Source organism: Crocodylus siamensis, chromosome 1 (genome assembly GCF_052110815.1).
Source record: "Crocodylus siamensis isolate JL-2025a chromosome 1, ASM5211081v1, whole genome shotgun sequence".
Lineage (NCBI taxonomy): Eukaryota > Metazoa > Chordata > Crocodylia > Crocodylidae > Crocodylus > Crocodylus siamensis.
The window spans coordinates 289,612,665-289,637,933 of record NC_143395.1 but is presented as its reverse complement, the minus strand read 5'-3'; the positions used below and the strand labels follow the sequence as shown (position 1 = coordinate 289,637,933).

The window sequence follows — 25,269 nt, the reverse complement described above, 5'->3', positions numbered from 1 at the left end:
AGGAGGGAGAAAAGGAGAAACGAAAAAAAATCTAAGCTGGAATAAAATTAAATAGAAAAGGAAAAGGCTGCTTGGACTTTGAAAAATAAGGCAACTGGCTCTTCTAGTCTAAACAAATGTTATGAATACTAAATATATGTGATCTACTCCAATGAACAAACAAGATAACCCTGCACAAATTGTTTTAACAAAAACAGTAACACTGATATTAAAGGTATGGCATGTTTCTTTGAGCATAGGCACATTATGCAAATATCTAAAGTAGCATAACTTTGTCGAACCTGCTATACTGATATAACTGCTTCAAAACTACATGGAGCATAGCAGCCTAGTGGGAATTAACTTGAGAAAGGAATATCAATAATAAAATAATGGCTTTTTTCTTTGCAAATGCACTCATAATCTGAAGGGCAGGGCAGGAAACTACTATCAAAGAGCACACATATATGAGACCATAGCACTTTCTTTTCTCAAGCTTCTGGCTTAATTTAAAGAAAAGGTTACTGTCATCTATCATGTTTTAGGTGTTGTTAGTACACCCAGCACTGCATTTTATCACCAGGGAAGCCCCTCTGAAGAGCTGATTTTTCTTTGCTTGGAATGAAGGTGAACTGATTATTTGTCAGTTGTAGCACAAGTGTACCCTTTCTTTTGATTCAAAAGTATATTAACCAGAGAATAATTACAAGGTTTCTGATCCACAGTTTGCACTGACAATGACAACGTGTAGGAGGAAGTTAAAAGATTTTGTAAGCTGTCAAAATTCACAGAGTTTTGTTTCTTCTCAGTACAATGTCTATGTTTATACTGAATTGTTCTTTAATTTTGTTGGTGACTCCAAAGCTACATTGGAGTGATAGGTCACACTTTTGATTAGTTATGTTATGTCTGAAGTCAGGCTGGATTTTTGGCAGTGTGACATCTTACAGACTAACTGATGCAGGAGGGCACGAGTTTTCATAGGCAATAAGCAACTTCATTAGATGCTACCATAGTTCCACTCAGTGTAGGATAAAAAAATAAAAATGACCTGGTTTAGACATACTTTAATAGAAAGAAAAAGTTGACAGTGAATTTTAAAGTGATATTTGAACGTGAAAAAGTATGTAGCCTCTACAGATAATTTAGAAGAATTACACTAAGTATATTAATCTCCTGGATTTTAGATTCATATCTTGTTCTGTGATGATAACATTTTCAAATTGTTGGAATAAAATACCCGCAAAGCTCTGTTAATATAGACTATCAACAAGTACTTTACAGAAATAAATGGTGATGTGTAGAGTAAGGAAAAAAACAAAGAACTAGAGTAACATATATTTAATGAAACTATTTTTTTGGCCGTGACGTGAATAGAAGGAGTTTTTTAAATAGGAGAGAAACATGCATGCCCAAAAATGTACTGATGCAAATGTACTTAAAACACAGTTTTGTTTACCAGAAGAATTATGCCTTTTTGCTTAATTTCCTGGAGTATCACTAAGGCATACATCTCACTGACATGATTCATAGACAGATGTTTCCATCATAAATATAAGAGAAACCCTATGGCCTACTGACAGGAATGAAAAGTGAATGAGGGATTACTAAAATACATCTAAATTTAGGGCCGCTTAAGAGACCTATGTTTCAGTCCAATGCACCATTTATTTCTTGACAGTTCAAATTTTCAATATAATCCATAGGATTTATCTTTAAATCTAGGCATGGAGTCACACTGGAGGGTAAAGATGTTGCTCTGTAATTCTGTGGAGTGCTAACACATCTCTACTGTCATGATAGATCAGTGGTAAGTGGTTTACCATAGGTCTAGGACTGCATTCCAAGGATGCACTAAATGCTGTAAGATCACCCTGCCCCCTAAGTTAGAGTATCCTGGTTTATAAAACACCTTCAAAAACTATGAAAACAGCACGTCTATTTTTTTTCAATGTGCCCACTATGCATTTTCCATATTTGCATGAAAACCTCCACCACCTTCAGTGTTTCAAACTTCAATTCAAATGAAGCAGACTCACCCCAAGAAAACAGAAGGAAAAATAACCTTTACAACTTCTCAGGTAAAATTCTGAATTGAGCTCTCTGCTCTGGTTATTAACAAGTACCAGCTTAATTAAATCAATGAGAGAAGTAGCTTTTACACTTAAAGACACTTCACCAGGCAAAGTCTCCCATATGCCTCCAGGCAGCATTCAACTCTAGGGACCGCTAGCCAGAGCTCATTCGCTCAACTCAAGCTCAACACCTGGAAGGATGTTATCTTTAAGGCAGCTCAAACTTGAACCACAGAGCTCTTGAAAGACCAAGGACAATACAGGCGGTCCTCGACTTACAATGTTTAGAGTTATGTTTCATACTTACAACGTTTATAAATTGACACCCTGTTTCAACTTTCTGACCTCAGTTTTGACTTTACAACGCTTGATGCAATGCAATGCTACGCCAGCAAACAAGTTCACTGTGTCAGTCATCTCCCTGGAGAACATCTGTCCAAATTTCCTTGGACACTTTCTTTAAGAAAGCAGACAAGACTCCAGAAAAACCTGCAGCCAAGACTCCTGAGAAGACTCAAGCCAAGAACCCTTCAAAAACTTCGACCAAGAGCCTTTCAAAAAGTCTAGCAAAGTCACCTCAAAGAAGTCCTTCCAAATCAGTATGATTGCTATATACACTATAAATACGTTAATGTAGCTATATTACTTATCTATAATTGATTGAGTACAAAATTCTGGGATATTTTTGGTGAAAATAGGGTATCAGGCCTTGGTTCAGGAACCTATCCCCCATTTATAACATGGTTTCTTATAAGAAAATTGGTTCCAAGTTACAACGTTTCGACTTAAGATGCAGGTTTCAGGAACCAAGTGTGTCATAAGTCCGAGGACTGCCTATACTTCAAACTGTACTTGGAAACATTCAGGAATCCAGGTCAGCCCTATGTCTCTGAACTGCTGAGTCCCTTAATAATGTACAAGTTGAAGATTATAAGGATTTTCAATGGCTGAACAACCTCCAGTAAACACTGAACTTCACAACACACTGCAGTAACTACAATAAAGTAAATGTATCTTCTTCTGCCACCATATCCCAATTTTCCAGGACTAGCTTGTTTTTTTGGAAAGCATTCATGTCTTTCTTTAAACTTGACTTGGACAATAAAAGCAATGAGGAAAGGGAATGTGAGCAAAGAGGGAAGGACTCCAACAGTAAGAATGGAATGCATAAGAAACACAGGATTGGAAATGATTGTCTGGATCAGTGATACTTAACCTTCCTGCCCCCCCCACAAGGGGATGGAGGGACAGTGACCAGTTGGTTCATGGTCCAGATCTGGTCAGTGGTCCCAATTGAGTGCCTGGGGCCAGAAGAGCAGGCACCAGCCAGTTGTGTGGCAGAGGATGGGGGTGGAGAGGGACAGCCTGGCCCCACAGGAAAAGAGGGCTTGACCTGCCCTCACAGAAGGAGGAAGGGGGCATGGCCTGGCCCCAATCCAGCCCTGAGGGGGCAAAGGGGGTCAGTTCAGTGCCATGGTTTGGGCAGGGGGGAACAGGCCTGGCCTGGCCCAGCCCCAACCCGGCTCAGGGGAAAGGTGTTGCACCCTGTCCCCGACTGGCTGCGTATGGCTTGGGGTTTGGGAATTTGCCAGGGTGGAGGGTGGCTGTATTATTGGTCATCATTCCCTTGCTGCCAAATTTTCTGACCCCTGGGGAGCCCTGTAGGACAGATGTGATGGCTCCATGGGCTGCATTTGACCTGCAGACCAGAGGTTGAGCACCCTTGGTCTGGAAGAGTGGCCTGGTCCCTTGCTACTGGAGGGGCCAGCCATGACAAATACTCCATTTCATAAACTGATGAAGCTCCAGTTTAAACCTAGTTACCTCTACCGCTCTTATTGCAGGACTATTGTAGCACCTCCCTACAGCAGTTACAAATTTTCTCATTTCCAGGCTAAAGATATTTAAAGCAAGATCATACCAATTTGTTATTGTAGCAATATTGTGCGCTGGCATTTGGACAACCATTCCCCGATTTATTTTTGTTCCTGATTTGTTAGTAGATATCGTTATGCATGTGGACACTATTCTAACATGATATACACTGGCAGTAGGCACTGTTAAAAAAGAATTGCCTACAGCTACCACAGAGTAGGCCTTGGAATAGAAAGTCATTTTCAGAGGATCCCGTTGTAAATACTGACTATGGCAACTAGTACTGGCACAATTCTGTGCTACCTCAGCCTTTACTATCTGAGGCTGCAGATGTCTCTAATCTTGAGTATATTGAGCACAGCTGCAGCACCAAACACACTAGCACTGCATGACAGCATTGGATGTATCTGTATTTCCCCTTTGGCTCTGTTGCTTAAACATATCTGCATGTAGTGCCCCAGAGATGACAAATCTGAACACTTCACTACGGACGCACTTTATATTCTCTCACTTTTTAAAAAGCAGGAAATAAATGACTCATTCAGCATTGCACGCTTGACCTAATGCAGTGCAGAGTGGGTTGAAACTTGTACAAAGAGGTTATATAGCCAAGCACAGGGGAATATGTACACTTACATTACATACTCCACATTTTCCTGGCTGCAGATACAAGAAAAGACTACTAATGCTATGCCCTGACTGAGGACTAACTGAGCACTTAATGTCTGGGAGCAGCAGCATTTACACTGCAATTCTATTAGAAAGAGATTTACACAAAACTCTCAGCTTCCCACACTTCAAATTTACTTTCTGAATATATTTCATGTAGCATCAATTCAATGGGGTAGCAAAAAAACCATTCTCACCACTTTTAAGCTCTGTTAGCCTTGAAGAGCTGCCACTTTACAGGGGATCAGATTCAGCTGCACACGTGCCAGATTTAGCCCATATCTCCAGATACCTGGTCCACATTATGAGGAATATATGACTCCCAAGAAAGCCTGAGATATAAATGCCTGCTTGAGACCATGGAGAGACTGAAAAAACAGGAGGGCCATGTCAGCTCACTATCTAGTAATAGTGAGGTTACCAGGCAGAGACTCAGGAAAATGTTAGTCCACAGGGGATAGGAAGCTGGATTTGTATTATTTTGAACTTTTAGTTAAAGGGATAAACATATTCCCCCCCACCCCAAAGGAAGAATTATTGGGAAAGCGACTGTAGTGTGATACGTTCTAAATAAACTAAAGGCACCGGCAAGGCCTGAAACTTTTAAGACCTGGTACAAAAACTTGAGCATTAAGAGTATTGTCTGAAAGCTTTTCCTTTGGGACATCATCTATATAATTACTTACTAGCTTCTAATCAGTGACATATTGTGCAAAGCCACTGAACACTATGAAGTACCATAAATGTTGGGAAGGCATCATTTGAAGACAACAGGCTTGTCATGTAGGACATAATTTAGCTAACAGAACTGCTTCAGAAGGTAATCATCCAAGTTGTCCTCAGGCTACATTTACAGGTCTGGAAGTCAAAAAAATAATCATTGTACTTAGCGTACTAACACATTTGACGTTAACAATAAACACGACACCTCACAATGCTATCCATTAGTCATTTTTTAGATCAGAGCCACTCTTGAAAATGCAGTTTTAATGTGTCATCTTATTTTCAACAGATTAAGTTCCAAAAATGACAGCAGCTCCCTCTCTCTGTCTTTAATCAGCTTAGTACTGTATGTTGCAAGCAATTTCACAGAGATAGTTGGGGAAAGCAATGCTTGCTGAAAGCTCTGCAGATAAAGGTATTGAATGAGGTCAGACTGCACTGCTTTTCCTACATGTGACACATTAGAAATCAAATGTGCTGGGGAGCAGGAGCAGGGGCACGTGTGCCACACGTGTACCCACCTTACCTCGGCAGCGAAGGCAGCAGCTGCGGAGGAGACAGCGGCGGGGGGCAGCAACAGCTGATTTCCCCCTAAGGTAAGTGGGGCAGAGGGTACAGCACAGCTGAGGAGGATCTGGAGGGGAAGCCCTCCAGAGCCCTCTTAGCTCTCCCGACAGGGAGCCGCGCTCCCGAGGCGACAGTGTGCGAACAGTGCGTGCAAACAGGTGCGCTCTGTAAGGGCGTGCCGGCATTTGTGCCGGCGTTCGTGTTTTGCGTAAGGCGGGTGAGGTAGCTGCCCAGAGCAGCACCTCCAGTGAGCAAAAGCAGCAGGTGCAGCTCTGCAGACATGGTGCAGATGTGGAGCGCAGCTGCCAGGGGCCCTGCCTGGGCGCTGCCACCTGCCATGGGCTCTTCTGAGGCCTCCACCCAGACGGAGCTCATGGCAGGGTCAGTGGCCCCTTGCCCCCTGTCTGTGGGGGGGGGGCTCGGTGGGGTCCTGGGGGGGGGGGCCTGGTGGTCCCCTTGCCTGTCCCTCCTGTGCATGACTTAGGGCCCTGGAGGAGCAGGTGAGGGAGCTCCAGGCTGAGGGGGATCAGGGATGCAGAGGATGAAATTGATGCCTATTTCTGTTCTCTGCAGGCCCGGTCACCCACTGTACAGCCCCCACAGGAGACACATCCAACGCAGGAGTGGCAGAAGGTGTCCAAATCCAGAGCTGCTAGGCCTAGAGTGGTGGAAGCTCCCCAGGTTCACCTGGGGAACAGGTTCGATGCCCTGGCAGCTGTGATGGAGAAAGACAGAGAAATTGGCTCCGGCGGGGACGATGCCACTCCCCACATGACAAAGAATGGGCAGAGAGCGAACACCAGCAGGAAGAAATGCTGGGTCCTTGTCATCGGAGACTCCATCCTATGAGGACTGGAAGGTCCCATCTGCCGGCCTGACCCCATGACACGAGAGGTCTGCTTCATGCCTGGGGCTTGGGTTAGAGACATCATGGAGAGGATCCCGGCCTACATCCGACCTGCAGACCAGTACCCCATGGTTGTCATCCATGTGGGGACAAATGACGTGGCCAGGGGCAACCTTGACTGCATTATGAAGGATTTCAAGGCTCTGGGGGACAAGCTTAAGGAGACAGGGGTGCAGGTGGTATTCTCCTCTCTTCTTCCGGTGAGTAGGCGGGGACGGCAACACGGGGCCTGCATTGGCGAGGTCAACCGGCACTTATGCAGTTGGTGCCGCCAGGCAGGCCTTGGGTTCCTAGATAATGACCCATGCTTTCAGGCGGGGGACTTGCTGGGGTGGGATGGGCTTCACCTCTCTCCTAAAGGCAAGCGTGTCTTCTCTTCCAGGTTGGCTGATCTCGTACAGTGAGCTTTAAACTAGCCTTGCTGGGGGAGGGGGCCGCAGGAAGACGAGGAGACACCACCCAAGCAAGACAGGTGACAAATGCAAGGAGTGCCCAGGTAAGAAACAGGGGTCTGGACAGTCTCCCAAATTGGGGGGTGGCACATGCAGCTAGGCAAGGCCTTAAATGCCTATATACCAATGCTCATAGTATGGGGAATAAACAGGAGGAACTCGCCCTCAGAATAGCCGGTTCAGACCCAGACATAATAGGGCTTACAGAAATGTGGTGGGATTCATCCCACGACTGGGCAGTTAGCATTAGGGGCTATAGGCTTTACAGGCGGGATAGAGAAGGAAGGAAAGGTGGGGGTGTGGCGCTCTATGTCAAGGAGCAATACACATCCTCTGCCAGCAGAATGGGGTCAGAGGAGGGGCAAGCTGAAGTGCTCTGGGTCAAGATACAAGGGGGCCATGGGGAGAGGGATCTAATGGTGGGGGTCTACTACAGACCCCCCAACCAAGGGGAGGAGCTGGACTGGGAATTTTCGGGCCAGCTTGCAGAGGCACTTAAGGTAAGGGATGTAGTTGTCATGGGTGATTTAAATTACCCGGACATCTGCTGGGAGGAACAGTCAGCCAGGTCGGACTGTTCCAGGAGGTTCCTGGCTGAGATACAGGACCTCCACTTAATTCAGGAGGTGCACAGTCCCACCAGAGGAAATGCCCTGTTGGACCTGGTCCTGGCCACAGGCGATGACCTGGTAAGGGGCCTCCAGGTTCTTGACCACCTGGGTGATAGCGATCATCGCTTGCTGGAATTCACCATCCAGCGCAGGGTGTCAAGGGCCTGCAGCAAGGCGGTAGCCCTAGACTTCAAGAGGGCCAACTTCAATGAGTTGAGATTAGTGGGAGAGGCACTGGGGTTCTCGAGAGCAGGGGAACTCAGTGCCCAAGATGAGTGGTCGTTCCTTAAGGAGACAATACTCAGGGCCCAAGGGGTGACCATCCCAACAAGAAGCAAGGGGGGCAAGAGTGCCCAAAAGCCCCCCTGGCTCACCAAGGGTGTCCGGGAATGCCTGATTGCCAAAAAGGTGGTGTACAACCAGTGGAAGGGGGGTGCTATCTCCAAAGAGGAGTATACCTCCTCTGCTTGGGCCTGTAGGGGGGCTGTCAGGAAAGCTAAGGTGGACATAGAGCTAGGACTAGCATCCAAGATCAAAGATAATAAAAAGTCCTTTTTCAAATATATAGGGAGGATGAAGAAAGCACTGGGAAATGTGGGGCCCCTGCAAGATTCTCTGGGCAATCTGGTGGTTGTGCCAGAGGAGAAAGCAGACCTCTTTAACCAATTCTTCACCTCTGTTTTCTTGTGCAGGGACCAGGACTTCCCCACCGTGATGCAAGATGGACTCGAGGGGAATGCCTCCAGACCTCAGGTTGGGGAGGACTGAGTTAGAGAGCTTCTGGAGGGGCTGGATGTGTTCAAATCAGTGGGTCCAGATGCTCTCCACCCCAGGGTGTTGAGGGAGCTAGCAGGGGTTATTGCAGGGCCCTTGGCATGGCTTTATGAGCACTCGTGGTGCTCGGGCCAGGTGCCAGATGATTGGAAGATAGCCAACGTGGTCCCCATCTTTAAAAAAGGGAGGAGGGAGGACCTGGGCAACTATAGGCCTGTCAGTCTTACCTCAATCCTAGGGAAACTCTTTGAGAAGATCATCAAGGAGCACATCTGTGATGGGCCAGCTTCAGGGATGATGCTCAAGGGCAACCAGCATGGTTTCATTAGGGGCAGGTCATGTCAGACCAACCTGATTGCCTTTTATGATCAGGTCACAAAAGCATTGGATGCAGGTGTCACCATGGATGTAGTCTTTCTGGACTTCAGCAAGGCCTTTGACACCGTCTCCCACCCCATCCTCATTAAAAAACTAGGCAACTGTGGCATTGATGCCTACACAGTCAGATGGATTGCAGATTGGCTGAAGGGTTGTACTCAGAGGGTGGTGGTGGACGGGTCATATTTGACCTGGGGAGAAGTGGGCAGCAGAGTCCCCCAGGGCTCGGTCCTTGGGCCCGCGCTGTTCAATTTCTTTATCAGCGATTTGGATGACAGGGTGAAAAGCAACCTGTTTAAATTCGCTGATGATACCAAAATTTGGGGTGAGGTGAGCACGCTAGTAGGGAGGGAAAGACTGCAGCAAGACTTGGATAGGTTACAGGGGTGGGCTAACAAAAACAGGATGTGTTTCAATACTGACAAGTGCAGGGTGCTGCACTTGGGCAGTAGTAACCAGCAGCACACTTATAAGATGGGAAACTCCCTTCTTGAGAGCACGGAGGCAGAAAGGGATCTTGGAGTCATTATTGACTCCAAGATGAACATGGGCTGACAATGTGAGGTCACGGTTGGCAGGGCTAACTGGACCTTGTCGTGCATCCACAGGTGCATCTCAAGTAGGGCCAAGGAGGTGATCCTCCCCCTCTACGCGACACTGGTCAGGCCACAGCTGGAGTACTGTGTCCAGTTCTGTGCACCCCACTTCAGAGAGGGATGTGGACAACATTGAGAGGGTCCAGAGGAAGGCCACCCGCATGATCCGGGGATAACAGGGCAGACCCTACAATGAGAGACTGCGGGACCTGAACCTGTTCAGCCTTCACAAGAGAAGGCTGAGGGGGGACCTGGTGACAGTCTATAAACTCACTAGGGGGGACCAGAAGGGTTTGGGAGAGACCTTGTTTCCCCTAGCGCCCCTGGCATAACAAGGAATAATGGCCATAAGTTGTTGGAGAGTAGGTTTAGATTAGACATCCATAAGAACTACTTCACAGTCAGGGCGGCTAGGATCTGGAACCAACTTCCAAGGGAAGTGGTGCTGGCTCCTACCCTGGGGGTCTTTAAGAAGAGGCTTGATGCCTACCTGGCTGGAGTCATTTGAGCCCAGTTTTTCTCCTGCCCAGGCAGGGGGTCAGACTTGAAGATCTACAAGGTCCCTTCTGACCCAACTTCTATGATTCTATGAAAAACTCTCTCAAACATGTTAAGAAGCTCTTATTTTTTCAAAGTTCATGCGAGTATTGGACTGATGACATAGTAGCATCTCCTTTTTCATCTCACTAGCTCATTTTAAAAGGGCCGCAGCCAGCAGAATTATAAATTCCACCTCTAGAAAGCTGTCCAAACTCATTCTGGTTTTACTGCCTGTTGTTTTGGATTCATGCAAATCCTCTGTTGTTTGTGTCCTGCATTTCCTCCAGAGTGGTGGAATGTAATAAATGTAGCTCATTTGTTAGCTTGCACTTTCCAACATCAAAACAGGAGCTGTTTCCCTGTAGAGTCATAGACCTACTAACATTTGTAAAGGAAATATTCAAATTGTGTGATTGTGTATAACATACTGGCCTGCAATCACCTGTATTAATTATTTCTAACTGTGGTATATCTAGGGATCTAGATTCATTATTTTAATTTCATACAGTACATTTAACTCACCCTCCCATCCAATGCTATTCAAAACCTTAGCACCCTTTTTTATTTTCACACAGTCAATGGGTACAGATGCTATTGCTTGAGGCTGACAATAAATCTTCTGTACAAGTAATTTCTATAATCTTTCCTCAAATAAGAGCAGTTTGAATCATCTCTTATGCATTGGACCTTTTCCCGGTTATGGATTATGTACTGACTCATTCTGATATTTACAACTTAATTTTTTATTTCTGCATATTCATCAAAAAGTATATTGCCTATGTTTTCAAGGATGACCACTGTGATCTCTCTCTCAAATATATATATATGTGTTTCACAAAATCCATACAGGGGATCTATGGATACATTTTTATGTACACAGGAACTTGTTGGGTAGAGAATATATTTGCAACAGAGAGAGGATAAACTGCAAGCACAAATGATAAATACATTAATTATGCACCTTTGATTACCTCACTTGCATCTGCCCATTAAATTATTTCCACTAGACTCAGTCTGACATACCCAAACCCCCAAGGAGCTTCAGAATGCCACCATTACAACATCAGCTTGAGCTTGATAAGAAAAGTATACCTGTTCTCTATAAACATGTAAACTGTCTACTCATTCTCCTGATTAGCACTTACCTGAGGGTCAGAATGGAGTATATATGACAATGTACCTTTCTTTTTTTTTTCCTTTCCTTTTTTTTTTTTTTTTTTTTTAAAGTCAATGGCTTTAAATGTCCAATGTCCTACATTCCTGCCAGGTTACAAATGGCACTACTGGAAGCTTTGCACCACTGGAAAAGTGGAATTCTTGGTTACTGTAGCTAATTCTCAAAGGCCAGGAATAAAAAAATTAGATTTATGTTGGTGTTATCTATAGAAAAAGCTATTTTAGGTTACAGTGAAAGGCTCTTCTGTCTCTTGTTGAGCTCTTGAATTCATGGTAGCTAAGGCACCAGGATTACAGGCAAAGGGGAAAACCAGGAACTTTCTAAAACACTCCTCAAATACTTAAGTGGAACAAACAGGGTATATGATGAGGCCTTATGATATAAATTTCATTAGCATCTACTTGGCGTGACTGCACTACTCTTGAATGGTGAAATAAATTGAGGGGGGGGTTATACCAGTCATGGTATCATAGAAACATAGGAAAATAGGACTGGGAGGGACCTCACAAGGTTATCTATTCTCACCCCCCGCTCAAGGCAGGATCATCCCTGAATAAACCATCCCAGTCAAGTGTCTGTCTAACCTGTTCTTGAAAAATCCTAAGGAGAGAGATCCCCCCTGCAAACAAATGCTAGTCAAACTATACAGCATACCACACCCACCTGGAATTTTTTTATATATATATTTATTTTTATTATTTTTAATCTGGAATCAGGATTTTCTTTGGAAGCCAATGTCTTTTTCTGCTATTTCACAACTGTACTTCTTTATGGGAATACATTTTCACTGCAGCTCCCTCCCTATTCTTTCCTGCTGGATATTTCAATTCATGGGAAAACTGTGTGGCTGTCTATATAGGTAGCAGCTGCCCAAATGTGATAGCTTAGCAGCAGCAACTATATGACCTTATACCAATGAATTAAAATGTCAAACACCTTGTACTGCATGCCAAAGAAAAAATGAGATTTTAATTAATCTTTGCTATGCAAGGAAAACTTCAGACAGTTTGGGTAAGTATAGCGGAAGCTATGGAAACAGGCCCTCACAACTGAACTGGTCATGGGAGAAAGTGGAACATTTAGGGCCTTATTGCATGGGATACTTAGTATGTGCTAAATCTGTGTAGTATTAAAGGTAGAACATATTATGAGCAGTCATCCATTAATGTTTACTATGATCTCGAAACATGCACAGCTCGCTGACTGTTGATTCCATCCCTGGCACAACGCTGGACTGTTGAACTGGCTCCAGTGTGGTGCCGGGGCTGGGACTGACAGTGGAGGCATGGTACAATAAAGGAGTCCCAAGCTGATGTCACAGCTAGAAGACGACCTGCATATTGCTTGTATTATCTCTGTGAAGTGGTCCAACAACAGCTGAACACGTTACTTAATACAATCTGGAGATACTCCTTGCTCATAAATTCCCAACATCGCTACAACATGAGTATACTTAACATGGGTTTTATTGCTTGACACATGGTTGCTGACATTAAGTAGATTTAATACATGAGGGGTGTAACATGAGACATGGCACTCAGTCAGGTCTCAATGGAAATCCTGGGCATCCCCCTCACCCCCAGTTCCCTTATCCCCTTACACTGTAGTGCTATAAGTATGTTGCAAGTAAGTGGTATATTTTTGAAAACTGATGCTGTACAAGCTGATGCTCTGGTTAAGGTTTGTTTCTTCTCATTTCGTAGGCATTACCGCTATGTATTATGACCAAGGATCTTGGTTTTTTCCGATTTAAAAAAATCCCCAATTTTCTGTTAAAAAAGTAATCCCAGTGTTTAAAATCAGAGAAAACCAGGATCCCTGATTATGACATGTTCACTTTCCACAGGGAGCTATAGATTTATTTATAGGTTCTCTATCTTTCACAGGCTTTACTCAGCAAATTGAGTATGTTCTCCAGCACATACTCCATTACAATGAAGAGGTGGAATTGAGTTTCTATAGGAATCTAATTGGCTAAGTCCCTATCGAAATGAAAGTTAAGACTACACAGCTGTTTGGATAACAGCCTAGTATTTCATCAAAAGATTCCTCACTTTTTAATGACATTCTAAAATGAACATTTGATGTGTATCTTTACAAAATACTTACCTAGAAACTATTTTGTTTATGTTGTTTTCAGGGAAAGACAAAATAATATGTAATGTTTTAGGCAGAACTAGACTGGGAATATTTTTCTCACTCTAAAAAAATTCCCATTTCACACTGGAATGAAACAGAATTTTTTTGGGTTTAGTTTTAAGGAAAAACTGAAGAAAGACTCACTTCAAAATAGGTAATCTATCAATAAAGAATATGGACAAGGAGCAGAACTGGGTTCCAAATAAGTAAACATATCGTGAAAAAGAAATCAATAAATTTAGAGAGGATCTAGTCTGTTATATATCCCAAACTTCCAGTGATGTAGAACAAGGGTCAGAATTCAGAGATAATATTTATTGTCACTCTCTTTCTGGTTTTTTTAATGCAAAATGTACTACGTTGATTTAAAAAAAATACTAAGCCCCAAAACAAGTGAATTCTGACTCAGAAAACAACTTTGCCATTGCTGGATTCTCATTTCTGGCTCTAGGAGCACTACAACTCAAAATCTCTTCTTCACCTTTGTTGCAAGGCAGCATTCCTTTATTCTGTAACCTCATACAAAGAGTAGGAGGCAACCAGGGACTATAGGAGGCATTATTGTTTCAGCTTTAAATGCTTGATTCCCTCTTGTGATAAATCCAAACTCACTTTGTGCATGTCTTATGACATCCTGTTTAGTTTCTAAATATGGTCAGTATAATAATAAATGACTCCCTTGACACAAATAAAGCTGAATGGTATTGAGTCTGTAAATACAAACCAGCACTCAGTTTCTTTCTCAGATCGAATTTTTATTGTGGCTCTGTATGAAATGCTGAGTTGTACTTAAATATCACGTAAAAAATAATGTTATCCAGCGAGCTCTAAAACACAATTAACAAACAACCAAAGTATATGCTAGCACTTTGAAAAGGAAATAGTTTCATAGTTTCATAGTATGACATTCCCAGTCACAAGGTGGGAAACAAATTATTATATGCCTATTGGAACAAAATGGGATTCTCTTTTTTTCTTTTTTGGAACGTGCTGAACTTTCCTGAGTGTTCTCATTATAATTCTGATTACAATATGCTAGTGGAAAAATGAATACTGTACTTAAAAGGACATCAAGTATTTTTTAAAGACAGTTTATTTGTATGTGTTTTACCATGATGCTATCCTTTTAAACTTGAGGCATATTATAAAATAAGAATAATGTTATTTTCATGTCAGTGTTTTAATGCAATTCATTTATTGTGACTGACAACTTCCTCCAGATCTTCCAAGATGATGTATTTTAATTTGAAAAGCAAAACTTTTCCACAGGAATCAGCTTTCGTTTACTTATGCCAATGCTTCTTTCAAAGCTTCTGAATAAATCATAGCCTTTCTATGGACTTGTTCATATTAGAACAATTGTGTCCATGAAACTCCCCAAAATTAAAATTGATTTAGATACACCTGTTCAAACTCGTCATGAAGGTATCACTCAAGTGAACCTGTTTAAGTACATTTCCTGTAGAGGTTTCTACCAATGCAACTGGAACACTTTTAAATCAATTTAGTTGAAGACCTGCACCTTCTCTAATACAAGAGGCCAGATGGCAACAAACCAAAAGCAGTTTCTATACATACCACAGTCATTTAATCATTTGGAGATTAAACCTTTTGTCATCAGAGTTTTTCATTTATATGGCTTCTTTCCTCACGTTCTTTTGTATACAGACATGCTATATACATGCAAGTAATGCCATTCTATATTTACTACTGTGTTTGCAGAATGCGAAAGAATGTGACACAATGTAAAAGGTACTTCCTAGGAATACTTTGCATATTTCAATCCTGAATTAGCAAATGATTTCATAGGCCCTCATAAGGAAAGAAAAACAGGTTAGTGTAAAAATAATTAATATGTACATATTTATTTGTTTTGCAAGAAGCAGGTTTTGTCTGGTAGTATCTTTTATTGGGCCAACTAACTATTTGAAGCAATGTAAGACCACCTGTCAGAAATGCCCTTCAGGTCTTTCCAATTATAAGATGAGCTGATCAAAACAAAACTTGCCTCTTGCACAGGCTTTGGATCATCCCAGCTACCACACAACTACGGCATATGTTTTGCTGCATAGATGGTGGCTCCTTCCTCTTGTTCTTACATGTACTGTCTCTATGTTCTAAATCAGTTTTCTAAAGTGGGAACTGACCTTATCTATTTTGTGCATCTTACCAGTGCAGAAAATGTAATGAATGAAATGTATAATGATAAGCCAGAATACAAATGAAGTTCTGTGCTGACTACAGCTTCACCAATGCACAGCAACAACAGTGAAATTATTAAAATAGCAGTGTACCTTGAAAAATAACGAGGATGTTATCCACTTGACCATTCTTACAGCCCAGAAGACGTGTCTGTACAGGTCAGTATCCACTACTCCAGGGTCTACTACATTAGCAGTCACAAAGCTCCCCTCTGCTATGAGAAGATGCTGTAGTAGATAGGTAAATAATACAAGGGCAAGTTTGCTTTGGGCATAAGCTCCATGAGGCGAGTACGAATATCTGCATACAACAGAGAGAGAGAGAGAGAGAGAGAGAGAGACACAGAGAGAAATCAGAAAAAAAAATGGCACAGTACCGACATCAAATAAACGGCCAGTTTGCTTTTTGCTACATTATACAGGAAAAAAAACAACAACCCAGCAACACACTGAGCGGGCACACGAAGGTACTTATCTTTTCCAGGCAGATTGCTTGCTCTAGTTCTGGTGATTATTCCACTCGATTCAGTGACCGATGCATGGAAATACTTTAGATAAACCTACAGGCTAATAGAAACCTTACTTCAAATAATTGTGGTATCATTTGTATTAGAAATGCTAAAGTATCAAGCTGTAATCTTGTTCCTTTACTATTTATTAGTTATACTCCTGTAATCAAAGGTTTTTTGTGCTGGGCACTATACTAACCAGTAAAACTAATGAAATAAAAGGACAGTATTAGTTGAGGATTAGGCAAGGTTCAAGAGATAGATGAACAGACCCAAGGAGGTGCTGAACAGATGGGAAGAAGTGAAACTGTGTGAGGCATAAACTTAAAAAAAAAATCCTGGAAAATGCCAGGATAGAACAAAAACAATGCACAAAAATAATTGTGTATAATGCAAATGTACAAACCATGGCATTTATGTCAAAACATTTATGATGAGAACTCATATGGCCCTTCTACCACTTGTATGTTGGATCAAAACTGCTTTACATTTTTAAAAGCCAGCTTTCTTTGTAATTGCCAATTACTTATATGTCATTTCATTTAGGCAGAATAAAAAAAAAATTAAACATGCCAGTGTGGAGCAAATTAATAGGCATGCCACTTATAATATACCTCTAGATCGAGGTTTCAGCACCACTTGCACAAATCTCTTTTCCATGACAGTTCTACCTGTGCAATTATTTCAGGTCTTTTTCATTTAATCGCCCTGTGCTTTGAAGACCAGTGGTAATGCTTCAGATGATTTCTGTGTTTCTTAATATGCACAAGACAATATACAGAATTTCTGCTTGAAGCTGTGAGATGTCTGTCCAGGCAGGACCACTCACCATTGAGGCTTCCACCCAGTTCTTGTTTAGCACTGTGAAGACTGCAGCTTGCAGGTTCCTTCTAGTAACTGCCAGGTCGGGTGGGGAGGGGGAAGGGACTACCTACAGTATGAACAGTGCCTCTTTGTGGTGTCCCATCAGGGAGCAAGCCAGACAGCTACAGGAGGAGGTGGCAAGGATCTGAAGGATCCTCTGCCATGAGAACTTCATTGATTTGATGCTGAAGGTGATCTCTGGGACTGTGGAGGAAGGACTGTCAAAGGCAGTGCTAGAGAAGGGAGAGGACATGGACTCCTGGGACGGTGGAAGCTTGTGACCTCAGGCAGTAAGCAGAAATCTTCACCTTCACCTGCAATAGTTTACCTGGAGAATGGCTATGGAGTAGAGGAGAAGGAACACGTTTCATTGGTACAGGAGGACAGACCAGGCATTCCCAGGGTTCGAAAGATTGAGACCACTGCCACCAAGAAGCAGCAATGGGTGTTGGTGGTTGGAGACTCCCTTTTGAGGCAGACAGAAGCATCCATCTGCCAGCCTGACCTTGTCTTGGGAGGTCTGCTGCTTGCCTGGAGCCTGGATGTGAGATATCATGGAAGGATTACCAAGACTCCTCCCAGCCCCTTGACTACTACCCCATGCTGGTCATCATTGAGAACATCAGTGATACTGCCAGGGGTGAGCTTGGGGATATTGACAGTGACTACAGGGCTCTGGGTGCAAGTGTGAAGGGGGCAGGGGCTCAGGTGCTCCCTTGGATTCTTCCAGTCAAGGGGAAGGGCGCAGGCAGGAGTGGGGACAGCCTGCAAATCAATGAAAGGTGTCACCAGCAGGGCTTCGGCTCCTTTGACTAGTTCTACACTCAGGACAGAACAATCCCATGCACTGGTACAGGCTGGAGGTTGACTGGCTAAGCAGCAGCTCTGCAGAAAAGGACTTGGGGGTTACAGTAAGTTGAATATGAGTCAACAGTGTGCCCTTGCTGTGAAAAAGGCTAACAGCATATTGGGCTGCATTAGTAGAAGTGTTGCCAGCAAATCAAGGGAAGTGACACTTTCCCTAGTGAAGCCACATCTAGAGTACTATGTCCAGTTTTAGGTCCCCCGCTACAGAAAGGATGTAGACAAACTGGAGACAGTCCAGCAGAGGGCAACAAAAATGGTTAGGCAGCTGGGGTACAGGACTTTTGAGGAGAGGCTGAGGGAATTGGACTTATTTAGTCTGGAGAAGAAAAGATTGAGAGGTGGTTTAATAGCAGCTTTCAACTACTTGAAGGATGGTTTGAAAGAAGATGGAGCTAGACTTTTCTCATTGCCAACAGATGACAGAACAAGGGGCAATTGCAATTGTAAAATAAATGTTACATACTTATAAATTTTGGTATTTAATTTGGGGCTTTTTATCATGGCAAATCAGAGTTCCTCCTGTCCCTTTAGCTCACCATGACACGGATAGAGCCCCCTTACTCCCAAGCCACAGCCCCCTGGCCTTGCTGGTGCTCCTCCCCACTCACAGCCCCCCTGGCCCTGCCGTAGCCTCTCACTCCCCACCCACAGCCTCCCAGCACTGCTGGTGCCCCCCACCCCTTCTGGAGGGGGCCTCCAGCTGCCAGACCTATGGGCCGTGGGTCCCAGGTCCACAGCCTTCCTCCACCGTGCTGGCAGGACCCGAGCCCTGGTTGCTGCCTGCAGGAGCCAGCAGTTTCTGCAGCCCCAGCAGGGAGTGAAGCCTGGCTCCCTCTCCCCCGTGGGTGGTACCACTGGTGAAGCCCATGGGAGGGGTGGGTGCAGGCTGCCCACAGTGGGTTTGGGCTCCCTGCCCTGCTGCCCTCCCTCTGGGGCCTCTGCAGCTCAGCAGGTGGGACCTAGCATGGCAGAGAAGAGTGGGGCTGGGTGGGGAAGCTCCTTGCCACTGCAAGCCCTGCACCACCCTGGCGAGGTGCCTGCTGCCCACCCAAAAGCAGTGAGGGACACAACTCCATGCTGCCACCCCCACTGCTGCCAGGCAGGTAGGGGGCACTTCTTCAGGGTGGCTGAGGGTTTGCAGCAGCAAGGAGCTTCCCTGCCCAAGCCCGCTCTGCCCTGATGCACCAGTTTCCACCTGCTGGGCTGCAGAGGCCCCCAGTGTGTGTGTGGGGGGGGAGGGGAGCAGGGCACAGCAGGGCAGGGGGCCTGAGCTCACAGCTGGCAACCAACCCCATGTACAGATATGGGGAGCACCTGTCCCCCCCCCCTTACTGCCCCAGGAATGCCAGTCCCCCCCATCTCTCCAGATGAGCCACCTGCAGCTCCATCCCATTCCCCGCCAGGGCCCTGTGGTTGCGCATACTGGCCTCAGGCCCCAAGCCCTGCACACTGCCTAGCCAACTCCCTCCCTCCCTACAAAGCCGCAATCCAACTTCTTGCCAGACTTACCTGTGGGAGCTGCTCTCCAGGCTGCCTGGTGGCCATGTGCATGCATACAAGTACACATGCACATGGCGCTCCTTGCCTGACCCTCCTCCCACTTCCCCAACCCCTTAAAGGCTGAGACTGCCAGCCTGCAGAGAGCTCTTTGCAAAAGTGGAAAATCTGCGTGTTTCTCCATCAAAATGAAAAATCCATGTTTTTCTCAGTTAAAAGAGGAAATCCATGGTTTTTTCTGTTTACCTGTGGAAAATGGGAAACCCAGATCCCTGATAATACATAACATAGTCCAGCCATCACATAGATATCACCTAGGTTTATGACTGAAACAGAATATTTTAAAAATGAAGCACACCACTTCACGTGTTGCTGCATAAAGATAAAGGTTACTCAGTAGTCGTCAAAGTACTGCCCATATTCTGGTCTCAGGCACTCAAAATGTCACCTTAGGATTCAAGTATATTTTAGTCATGCAAACTCAGAGTCAGTCTCTCAGGTCTTAGTAAATCCCCATGGGGCAGAATCACAAAAGGGGTGTAAATAATCTTGAGGCAGCAGTTGTCATTGGCAATCCTCAGTAGTATAGGGCTAGTATAACCAGTGTAGGGGTTTACACGTAGGACAAGGGCAGTAGCTAATGCACTGTGGTTATCCTAGCTAGTGGAATAGTTCCATAAAACCTGATATTCATTCATCTGTAAAAGACACCTATAACTCCCCATTCCCTGTGAGTATCTGGCCCACAAATTCCAAGAGCCTTATTCTCCACTGCCTTGCTTCTTGCATAGTCATGATTACGAGTGCCTCACCAATAGAAAATGCTACCACATTACCACGATAGCCTTTTATACCAGATTGCATGGGTGCAAATGCATTTCGCAAGTTGCAAGGCAGCAGAGAAGATAGGAGGGATTTAAAAACTTGATACTGGCAGCATACAGGTCTGGATGAGCACCACAGTTTGGTCAGCTGCAGTCCATTTCCTTTCTTGCTTTGCATTTTTCAGGGATCTAGTGTTACTGGACTATCTGCAAAAGGAACATGAAAAGCTGTGACATTAAGCTTATAAATAATTTTAGTTGTATTTTTTTTTTCTGAAGCTGGTCTATTTCCCTGTTTGCTGATCTTAATGCTGTTCCAGGCTATTTAAACTGCAGTTTTATCATTCAGATTTAATTCTGTCATTTCTAGCCTTACCTTGGCTAACTAATGAAACCCCGCTTTCCTTCCTCATGGATATGCAGATACCATAGCTATATTCCTCCCAAAAAAACCCAGGTAGTATCTTATACATCAAACAACTTAATTCTGCTTCCTAGCCTATTCATTTCAATCATGATGAAACCTCGCAGCACACTACTAGCTGCACTCTTACACTCTCTCCACAGTTTTGCTATGTCCCTGCTGCAGTATTATGAACAAAAACCCTCTGCTGTATTGATGCACATAATTTACAGTCAATAATCTAAACAATTTCATATTTCCATAACCCTTTCCTTCCCGACAGTTGTTAAAGTGCTTTACAGTGAAATTGTATATACAGTGATATTTCTCTCACTAGTGAAAAGAAATCCCTTCTAGGGGGCATTCTGAATCAGGACACACATACTAACTGAGTAGGGAAGGTAAATAATAAATTACTCACCTGAAAATAAAGGGAAAATTAAGGTAGACTGATTCTAATTAGTCATTTTGACATTTGGCCAAAGGATCAGAGGCAAATCACTCCCTTATTGTTATGAAAATGTCTTTGATTTTTTCGTTGATTACACAGTGTTAGTCCTGTGCTGATTGAAAACACAACAATAACAAAAATCCTTATTTCTGTTTTTTCTGCAGGAAGTGTGCTCTATTATTAGCCAAATTATTTGCAAAAGCACTGTGCACTCCTTTGCAAATTTAGACATTGACTGAAAAAAATGAGATCCTGTAATATAGCCAAAAATGTAAAATTCCATTCTGGGGTAAACACTTGGGGGCTTTGATGAAGATTATATGTTTTTAAATTTTCAGTGGGAGAAAGAAATCCAAATTGGTTTAGTCAGAAAGGTGTTTTTTTCTTGTTTTTTTGGACCCAATAAAATACTGCTTAGATTATAATGTCTGACAAGTCACAGCCCAAGGTGTATATAGGCCACTGAGTAGTGGTGCAATCACACAAGTACTGCTGAGTACACAGTAAGCATTACTTTGCTCTGCACCTGTGAGAAGAGACAAGATCATTTTCTTAACTGAATTTTCCTGTTTGCTTTATGCTATCTCATGCACTCACCAGGAGGGAGCCTGACACACCAACTGACATACAATTAGAACAGTGCTATTTCTAATCTCCAGAAAGTTTTTTTCCAGAATCATTTTGCTTGAGCCAAACTAAGTGCGATGAGTGCATAATATACACAGCTATACTGAAACCTGATTAGTGCTGGGTTTTATAACAGTTGCCTTTGTACATGTCAAAATTGCGACAGTCCCCCCAATCAACCAAATAGACTCTCCAGTGTCGAATGAGTTAATTTGGCTACACAGACTATTGCACTAAATCAAATTACAGGACAGCTGGGCTGCTGTGTATGCCCCATCAAAAACTTGGCAAGTGCTATAAAGTGTGGGTAACATGCTGGGCTTTTATAATGAAAGGCCATGGGCAAACTTTCAATACGTGTCATAGCATGAATTAGTTTCTAACGCACAAGCTGGATCAAAATGACTGCAGTTCCTTAATGATTTATCTATGAACATTGTAATACATGAACTTTGTTTAATCAACAATATAAAAAAATATTATCACTTACAATACTATCCAAGTTTTAAATTCTGTTTTCCTGTAGAGTAGAGGTGCACTGATACATTGGCCCAATATTGGATCAGCACTGATATAAAGAAAATTGACTATTAGAAACTTGCCTGATGAGGCCGACAATGTGGCCAATAAATGCACCATGCATGCAAGCAGCTGCAACACATAGGCAGCAAAGAGCACATCTTTGAGAGCTGCGTTTAGCTGGTAAGTCTGTTGTGGAGGAGGAGGGGGGAGGGAAGGGGCATGTGGGGGAAGCAGATCAAGGCCTCTGCAGTGAGGGAAGTAATGGGGATGGGGCAGGTGTGGGGCAGAGCTGTGGCTCGTCCAGGGGGCACAGAGGGGAGTGGCTCCTACCGCTGTGCACACCCCGGGAGGCCATGGAGAGAGCATGTGCCCCTGGATCTATGCAGGGTGGGGCAGGCTGCCACTGCGGGCTGGGGCCAGCCAAGTCTGTGACAGGCTCTTTCCAGTGCGGGCTGGGTTGTGCTGTGCTCAGGGTGGGGTGGGAATCACAAACTGGCAGGGGCAGTTGGGAGGGCTAGAGCAAGTTTTGGGTGGGGGGCTGCAGCCCCCCCCCCCGTAGCCCCGCTCCTGGCACCATCGCTGCCGGCTTCCAGTGCAGCCCAGCCCAGCCCCCACCAGGAAGAGTCTGGTGCAGCCACGGCCCCAGACTGCAGTAACAGCTGCCCCACCCCACACAAATCCGGGGGCACATGCCCCCCATGCCCTCCCAGGGTGCACACAGCAGCAGGAGACACCTCCCCCTGCTCTTCTTGCCCCCTGGATGAGCTGCAGCTTTGTCCTACACCCCACCCTACCCTGGCTGGGTAGCACCTGCCCCAGCCCTGCTCCAACCCTCATAGCAGGGGCCTCAATCTGGCCCCACGCCCCTTCCCTTTCCCCTCCCCTTCCAACATAACAGACTTAGCACCTACACTCTGCTCTTCAAGCTGCCAGACTGTGTACTGGAAATTAGATTGGTATCGGCTAATATGCCTCCTTAAAAATTGTCTATCAGTATCAGCCCCAAAAATCAGTGCACCCCTACTGTAGAGTGAAATGCAGGTGTCTACAGTGCTCTTTTAAGACTACTAAAATATTTAGCAGTTTTTAGAATATTTTTACATAGATGCTTGCAGAATCTAGGTACATGTCTTCTGGAGATTTGTTATAAATATTAATATTTTCTCTTATTATGATAATTAAACTCAATATCTAAAACATCGCTCATTATCTTTCTGCAGATTTCTTTTGTGTACTACGTATCTCTAACTTCTCTAGTCAATGCTCAGATAATCTACAGTTGTCATTTTCCACTGGTCTAAGTAAAGTTCAGCCCAAATCAAGTAATGGCACACAGGGAAGACACTGTCATGTCTGATCGTGTCTGGTTAGGGAAGAAATCAGAATACATGTACTGGTGCTGAAACCAAACAGCTCAAACATAACATAACCAGAAGTGTCTGGTTAGTTATTTCAAGCGCTCCCTAACCAGCCTGTGCTTCCCTGTGTTAATTTTGTGTACAAGTTATAGGTTTCTTCTGAAAATATGACCTAACTTCAGGTACCAGAATTCAGGCCAGGTACAAACATTACTCTTGTATCAGTATAAGTGATCAGAAACTGGTTTATACCTGTAACAGAACAGAAATTTGACACCCATAGGTTTGAAAATGGTGGAACCTGGCCTAAGGTTTGCCCCACCCCACCAAGTGTGAAAGCGTGTTCTGTTTGCTACCGATCTAAACTATGCCACTTACAGAAAACCATGTACCTGAGATCTATCCACCTCAGGCTTTTTGAATGTCTGTACCTAGCCTAAAATACAGATTTTAGTTGTTATTGTATCAACTCAACAACATATGTAGCAGGCTGGTGCCTTGATACTCCTGTAATGGACACATTAGAAATGTCAGATACTCAGCTGGTTAGAGGAGTCAATCATGCTACATCAGTTTACACTGGTTAAGAGCCAAGCCCTGCATGTGTTAGTTTGTAATGCCAGGATTTCTTGACTAGCCAGTTAACAGCCAGACTTGGACAGTTGAGCCATTCTTGCTAGATACCTCATACCAAAGTACAGTGGAAAGAAAGGGATAAACTGAACGGGCTGCTCCCTTTCTCTGGAATCAGTCACTTTGCTTATGTACTGTTTTTATAGTAGCCTGTATAATGCATGGGAAATACCAAGTTACTTTTTTGCTCTATTTTTGTATTTGTACAGTCTGAAAAGAAATAGTAAAGCACCATATTATAAACATTACTAATAAAAATTAAATTAGAATGAGTCTTGCCAGCAAGAATGAATAACTTTTTAATATGTTTAGTGTTCTCTTCCTAATATACTCAAGTGACCCATTGAGAGACTTATTTTTACTTTTCTGGTCTGGACAGGGGACAAACTTTGGAATTTATGCAGGTAGGTAGCAAAGGCAGATTTTTTAAGGGAGCTGTCACCCTTCAAAATCTGTCCTTTATAAAAAAAAAAGAAAAGGTAGGAAATGACTGGTCTGACTGGCTTCCCCATTTCTTATCTGCTTTTAATATTCATGGATCTTTTCCACAATAATTAAGACTGTCCACACTCACAGGAAACAAACCCATATGTAGATGCTGGCACAAGCCCGTATTTTTTTAAGCAGCAGTTTTCTACAGATGTAATAAATTCTTGTTAACACCTAAAGTAAGTCAATGAAAAATGTGAATGGTACACATTTGTCAAGCCCAAATCCCGTGCAAATAAATCAGAAAGCCAAATAGGAGCTTTGCTACAAGTCTTTTGTAAGGGGCAGATCATTGTTGCATTCTCCAAGAAGGTGATAAGCAGCCAGAAAAATCACAGTCCTGTTTCCTTCTGCATCTATAGGGAGTCATCTACTTCAGCCCTCCAAGGGCAACTCTCTCTGGAGGCTTCACCCTACTTTGCAGTGGTAGTTGTGATACGGGAAGCCTCTTCAGGTAAGCAACAGGACCCCTTACTCTACCTTTTCAACTTCTGTGGCACCATAACCACAAACTGTCTCAGAAGTAATGAAAAACTACAACTAACTCTTGCATAATTTTACA

General features: G+C 43.8%; 1 protein-coding gene across 1 annotated transcript in view; it reads right to left on the bottom strand.

Moving 5' to 3' along the window:
* The window catches only part of DHRSX (dehydrogenase/reductase X-linked), a 254,487-nt gene that overhangs the window by 33,903 nt on the left and 195,315 nt on the right, over positions 1–25,269 (bottom strand). Inside the window, exon 6 of the mRNA XM_090064262.1 lies at positions 15,757–15,964. Coding sequence (XP_089920388.1) covers positions 15,757–15,964 — 208 coding nt within the window. The remainder of the gene's footprint in view (positions 1–15,756; positions 15,965–25,269) is intronic.